Below are 6,664 nucleotides of genomic sequence, written 5' to 3' on the forward strand. Positions count from 1 at the left end.
AGGAAAAAATCCAAATCTTGGTCTTATTTTAAAATTTTGTATAAATTTAATCTGGTTTCCTCCTCACAAAGCGAGTCTCGTACCATGATGTTCCCAATGCAGGACTGCGATATGTGTGAGGCGTGCCCTGTAAGGAGAAATTCCGATTTCGATAAAATGTGCTTTAATGTTGTTAAAAGACAGGATGACAGAGCAGCTCATCTAGGAAAGCTAATGTAGGTAAGGACTAATGAACCTCTGAACCTCAGGACTGATGAATCATGTTATTCCATCTGTGTAATGTTTTGTTGCTTGCTCTAATATAAAATTTATCTATTGATTAAAATCAGTCTTATTTCTAGCAAAAAAAATCAGTCCTATTCACAGTTTCCCAAAAATATGGGAATCATAAAGCCAAAGAAAGAAAAGCCCCCCAAAAGCTTTTTGTTTGGTGAAAAGCTATTCATTTGACTTTTTATTTTCTTGTTCGATGAGATGCCGTACTCTAGAGGCCAGAGAGTAAAGTTATTATAATATCCTTCAAACACTCCCAGTCGGTGTTGTATACTCTATACTGTGTGGATATTGAGCTAGACAGCTAGGTGTAGGAGGGTGTTAATGTAAATGCATCACCTGACTTTTCAGACTGTCTTTCTCGTCTGGCAACAAGGAGGTTTCGACAAATGGTGGTGGTGGTGCCACTGTCCTCACTCCGCAATCCAGAGAAAGAGAGGAGGAATACGTGCGGTGGTCCGAGTTTTACACGGTCGGTTTCAGGAGAGGACTAGACTAACGGGCCACGTCACACTTGACAGACTATTCAAAGTGCTATGAACCATTGAATTTCAAGCCTGACAGCATGCTGATGGGTGCGGTATGTGAACCCCAATCCCACGGTTAGGAGGCGCCTTGCGGGTTGCGGACCTTTGTATTGTTGTATACTTAAGATCCATTTGATCAAAAATAGGGAATAGAAAAGATTCACTTGATCATGTCACTGATTTGACTAGCTGGGCTGAGCTAGATGGCCCAGGCCCACCATAGTTGGTTTGACATTCCTTTTTTTTCCGCCATGTCAAATCGTCAATATTTCAAGTATAAGATATGTAAATGACATCACATGTATACGTCACGCTGGATCAATATCTAGTCAAAGTTAATCTACCTTTGGATGCTCATCCAACGGTTACGAGTAAAGATTTATACTGTAGAAACATGAAATCAATGATGGGTAATTGCTACTACTTATGTTGTAATTTATGGCAAAATCATAATCACTGTTCAGTAATAGAAGAGTGAAAGGAATAAAAAATAAAAAAATATCTTGACCTCGAAAACCCAAACAGAACCTCGAGATGAAAAGTCCACTGAGCTGACTGGTCTGATTCACCCACCCGTGCAAGTTAATTAATAACACCAGAAAAATATTAAAAAATAAATAAATAATAAAAAAGATATGTCATATGTTGGTTTATTAGGGTCATAGTAAGTGTTGATGTTCGAGGACATCGGTGAGAATTCGCAGAGTAGAAGAAAGCAAGAACTTTTTTCGAAATCTAGCTGTTCGGGTATCTCTTCCTCTGTGTCTTTCTCTGATTAACATTAAATGCGTCTCTCTTCCAAACCCATTTCCAGCCCATGTCGAACGGATAAGTTCCCACCTCCATTAACGAGGTTTCTAAGAAGCCATGGAGGGAACAGAAGCAGAGGAAGGTCCCGAGCCAGCCCCCTGTTCGTGAGAAAGAAGAATACGGCCGTCGAAACCCAGGAGCCCTCTTCGCCGAAGGTCACCTGTATCGGGCAAGTTCGCGTCAGAAGGTCCAAGCAAGCTGCGTCTAAATCTGGACGCACCGGCACCACTTCTAAACGCCGGTGCCATTGGATCCGGGATGCTTTGCTTTGTAACTGTAATGTTAAAAGGCCGAAAGCCAGGACTGCTCGGTCAGTTTGGCGAAGATGTTTTCTGTTTTTCCAATTAAGTTATCGGAGGAAGGTCGAAGTCATGGAAGATTCAGTGAAGAGAGAACCCAAGCTAGAAGATTCAGGGGAAGAGTACGATTCAGAAGAAGATGACGAATCCAAGGTCTTTGTTTCTTCCTCTCCGCCGAAGAACGCTTTACTGCTTATGAGATGTAGATCCGAGCCGTACAGATCCTCCTCACTGGCTAGTCGCTTCTGGGGCTCGCCCTCTACAACTGAAGATGGAGAAGTAAAAAGAGAGCAGGGAGGAAGGGACCCTGTTGAGGAAGAAGAAGAAGAAGAAGAGGAAGAAAAAGAAGATGATGATGATGATGATGAGAAACCCAGATTGGGAAAAGGAGGTTCGATTGCAGAAACGAGAACAGATCCAGAAATCGAGGAAAAGTTGGGTTTTTGCGAAGGATTTGAAAGTTCAAGCAGTGGAAGAATCAGAACCACCGCTAAAAGCGAAGATGAAATATTGAAAATGATAGGAGGCCCAACTCGACCTCTGATACTAACGAGGTGTAAATCCGAGCCGGCGAGAAAATCGGGGAATCTCGACCCAGAGACCTGTTTCTGGAAGAAAAGGAGGTTTCGTTTTGGTGAGCGGTTTCCACAAGCCTCTGACTGACTTTTTCTTTTTTTTTTTATTTAATTCTTTGTTTCTATGTTTTTGCCGAACTGAACATAATCCTCCCACCCTACCTCCCAGGCTCCCACCTCCCTCCTCCCCTTCCCCCTCCCCGCTCTTTCAGTGTCAAACACATTTAACTTAATTATATATTGTTTTTCTTTTCTTCTTTGGATGTGCGAGAGAATCTCCTTATTAAGTGTAATAGGAAATATGATGAAGCTGTTTGTATTAATTTACACTTCAAGTTTATGTGCAACAGTAATTTATCATTGATTGATGTCCGTCTAATTTCTGGTGGAGTTTTTCTTACAATTAGGAATTTTTTAATCAGTTCAAAAATTTCTCTCGACACTCTTTTAGCTCTTTTATTGGGAAAAGAACTTGCGTGTCTTTTTTTTTTTAAATCTCCTTTGGAGTAAAAGTGGTCCACCTTTCCAATGTTCATTTGTTTAGATCAAGTATCAATAAATTTGGCCCATCTGTTATTATTTTAATTGTAGGTCTTGCTTGGTTATTTAGTAGAAGTCAAAACCAAGACTTCATTGCTTTTCTGTAATTTACTCTGCTCAAGATTTCATCTCTAGATATTGATTGGCTGTAGATACAAGCTGATGAGTGATGAAATCAGATCTCAAAGAATTCAGAGACCCATGTGATCCTAATGTCGAAACAACATTATTTGTGGGTCAATTTGTCTCACGAGAGTCATTGTTAATTGTTAAGTGTAAACAAATAACAAGGCCAGAGCAGAGCAGCAATGAATGGTGATGGGGGATGGTGGGAGCATATTTGGGTCGATGCGTGACAGGTTGTTATAGCTTTAATTGCAGACAGGCGGACAGAGCGGAGAAGTGACATAGCTTGTTGTTAATGTAATTGTAATGTGAGTTAGCATGTGCTGACTGATGAGGGAGGAGATCCCAGGTCATGCTGAGGTATGGATGATATTAATGCATGAGGCAGCCCGGAATGGCACAAAAGGATATTATACATTTATACTCAGCCTACCCCTCATAAAGAGATTACGTACTCCTTTAGCTGCAGGGTCAACATCCGTTGGTCCTGGATTTGGATGGTAATAACAAATGAAATTGCCAAATTGAACAAGGTTTGCTGTATGTTGCCATTATTTTGCCTTGTTGTTTAAGGAACCCTAGTTCTCCTATTTATCTCACAGAAAAACGGACCACATTGGATTGAACTGTGATCCAATCCAATATTGTTATACTCAAATCAAATGTTATCCCCGAGGAGGAATGGCCACTCCCCTAGGCTGTATTTGGTTTGAGGGAGAAAGTAGGAAGAAGTAGGAAAACCCATGCAAGGTTTGTAAAGATTTTTCTACTTTTCCTTTCTCTATTTTTTTTCTTTAAACCAAATATAGTCTTAAGGGAATAGGGATATGCCATTTTAGAAATAGAATTCCAATTCTATTCAACCAAATGGTTAAACCATTCTATTTTCAATTCTAGACCCCTATTCCTACGAACCAAGGGGGCCCTCATTATGATACAAAGGTACCATTAATATGTTTGGTAATTATTATTAGAAGAGAGTGAGTAACATGTATTAAGTAATTATTATTAGAATAGAGTAATGAAAACAAGTTTTATACATATCTAGTTGTTGTATTTGTTATTTTATTTAATGACGAAGAAAATAGGAATTAACTAACCTTCTCTTTGTTAGGCTTTCAAAAAAAAAAAAAACTTTCTTTGTTGCTGTGTACTTGTATTCATGGTTTCTAAAATTGGACCAGATGGTCGGACCTAAAAATCTGGGAATCGGTTTCATTTTTCTCAAGAACCGGATTTTTTCTCAAAATCATTGATTTTGGTCAGCAAATTGAACTGGGTGATTAACCGTTTTAACGATTTTGGCCATTTTTTATTATTTTTTATTTTTTATTTTTTTGTCAAAATGAGCCAAACGTTCAGTTTGAATGATCTGTTAGACAGTCTTGTATGCCCTTAGCTTCAATCGGATTTGATGTACTTTTGTTATTTAGTGGAAATAAATTAAAGTGCATGTTTGATTCATATTGTTTGGTATAATTCTGTGTAAGACCTTAAAACTGAACACTTATAGAAACTTGTGTTAGTTTTAAATGTTCATAGCCATTGGATAAGTCTGGGGAGATTTATCCTGCCAAGGCTGATACTGATGTGCCACCAAGTGTTGGGATGGCTTGTTTCGGCCATCAGGGTAAGACCCAAGGCACATGCAGTATGGGATTGCTTGAACCCTTGAACCGGACCAGATTTTCAGTATTGCCCTAGACCTTAGAGATAGATGAGCAAAACTGGAAAGTTGCACCTGACCCCTAGACTCGATTATGACACATCACTAGGTGTCGGATTGGGCTGTCTTTGATGTGTCAATCAGTGAGATCCTTAGTGGGGGTCAAAACTGGACATGTTGGGGCAGTCTGAGAATTCATCTGAGTGAGTGGTCATAGTGATAGAATCAGCCCCTTTGTCGGACAATGATAATGATCGAGAATGCACTCTCTCTGATGGAAACCAAACTGTCGGCAGTTGATTTCAATCGTTGGAATTTTGTTTTGCAAAAATAATATATATATATATATATATACGGTTTCAAAAGATTTGCAAAATGTTTTAATTCCCGGAATCCATGTGAGTAGAGAGTGCGGCACTCTTCCTTGCAGCTGAGAGAGAAGTCTTCTCTTGTTGGGCAGTGCTTGATCATTAAGGGCTGAGGGGTTAAGTGTAAGACCATTTAGGATAATACCTGATGGGCTAATTTTGCACCTGCCCACAGTCCTTGGGTTTTTATAAGATGGCTTGGCCTAGGGACCACTTAATGTAAGTGTTGGGCCCATAGGGTCCATGTGATGGGCTCAAGGGGGTCACTGAGTCTTTTAGTGAATTCGGCTGGGCCTTGTAACAAAGGCTGGGCCGAACCCATGTGACTGGTGTATAGATCAATGTTTAGGTCCCACGCCATACAAAGAAGCCCAACTGGGCAGCAGATTGGAAACTGGTTAAACACTGAACACTTAATGGGCCAAAAGCCCATTTCGAACTGGGCTGATATGATCACCAGTTCATGGGGTGAATCTGAGATTAATGCTAATAAAAGGATTGGGTCTTTGACCTTATCCACTCCAAGAGACCAAATTCAAATTAGATTTGAATCTGGTAACCTCCTGATAAAATCAGGAATTAACTAACTTAATCTGCAAATAGGATTAAGACTAAGCCATATCCAAATACTGATTTGAATTGGGATAACTCCCAAAATATTGGGAGGTTTCTTAATCAAGAAGAAATAGGAGAAAACCCTAGCAGAAATATCAGATTTTGAACTAAGTGGTTTTGAGTAAGCAAGAAACACATCCTGGAGATTAGATCTCTCAAAGACTCCAAAGAGGAGAGACAATTCTGCCCTCTTCGTCCTTGGGCTTCTCCTCCTCCAGCCACCGCCACTCCCTGTTGGAAGATTGGATCTTTGCAGCAACAGGAAGTCAAGAAATCAGTTCTTGACAATAGTCTTGCAAGAAAGACAAAAGGATTCGGTGTTCAAAGTTTCTAGAGGGTTCTTGTGAAGAATCCAGTGTGTAAGACGTATCCTGCTGGTTCCGTTCCATCCACAGCTGTGTCATCTTCAGTAGGAGCGGATCTTGGTTACTTCTTTGGGCGTGAACATCAACTTTGGGAGATATTATTTCTCCGAATCAGGTATAATCCTTCCTGTTTCCTTTTGGTTCAGATCTGGTTTGTTTATGGTTCAAGTAGGATCTTTAAATAATGTATTCTAAATTTAGGGAATATGATTCCCAGTTGGAAGAATGTAGGAAATTTTTTTGAAATTCGCCCTCCTTTCCACACCCTTCTTGGCATCCATTAGATGAATCCTACCATTCTTTCATGATCAGACTGTTCAACCTGATAACTGGACCCTGACTGATTCGGTCTCCGGATTGATTTTAAAAACCATGCTTATATTCGATCTATTGAATATTGAATGATTGTTGGATAATACTTTCCTTAAATCCAATCCAATCTGTTCGACTTAATCGATGTGCAAATTTGACCTAATTGGATTGAACCACGAATAAATACT

General features: G+C 39.8%; 1 protein-coding gene across 1 annotated transcript; it reads left to right on the top strand.

The window, feature by feature from the left end:
• Window positions 1-1,370: 1,370 nt before the first annotated feature.
• Window positions 1,371-2,844, top strand: LOC148870278 (uncharacterized). The gene has a single exon (XM_088967669.1). The coding sequence runs from the start codon at window positions 1,586-1,588 to the stop codon at window positions 2,570-2,572; it is 987 nt and encodes a 328-aa protein (XP_088823795.1). The 5' UTR covers window positions 1,371-1,585; the 3' UTR covers window positions 2,573-2,844.
• Window positions 2,845-6,664: the final 3,820 nt, after the last annotated feature.

This window comes from Nelumbo lutea, chromosome 2 (assembly GCF_056320005.1).
Source record: "Nelumbo lutea isolate HS-2025 chromosome 2, American lotus-T2T, whole genome shotgun sequence".
NCBI classification, from domain to species: Eukaryota; Viridiplantae; Streptophyta; class Magnoliopsida; order Proteales; family Nelumbonaceae; genus Nelumbo; species Nelumbo lutea.

Excerpts from the sequence above, each read along its gene's own strand:
- LOC148870278 (XM_088967669.1), top strand. The coding sequence starts at position 1,586 with ATGCGTCTCTCTTCCAAACCCATTTCCAGCCCATGTCGAACGGATAAG.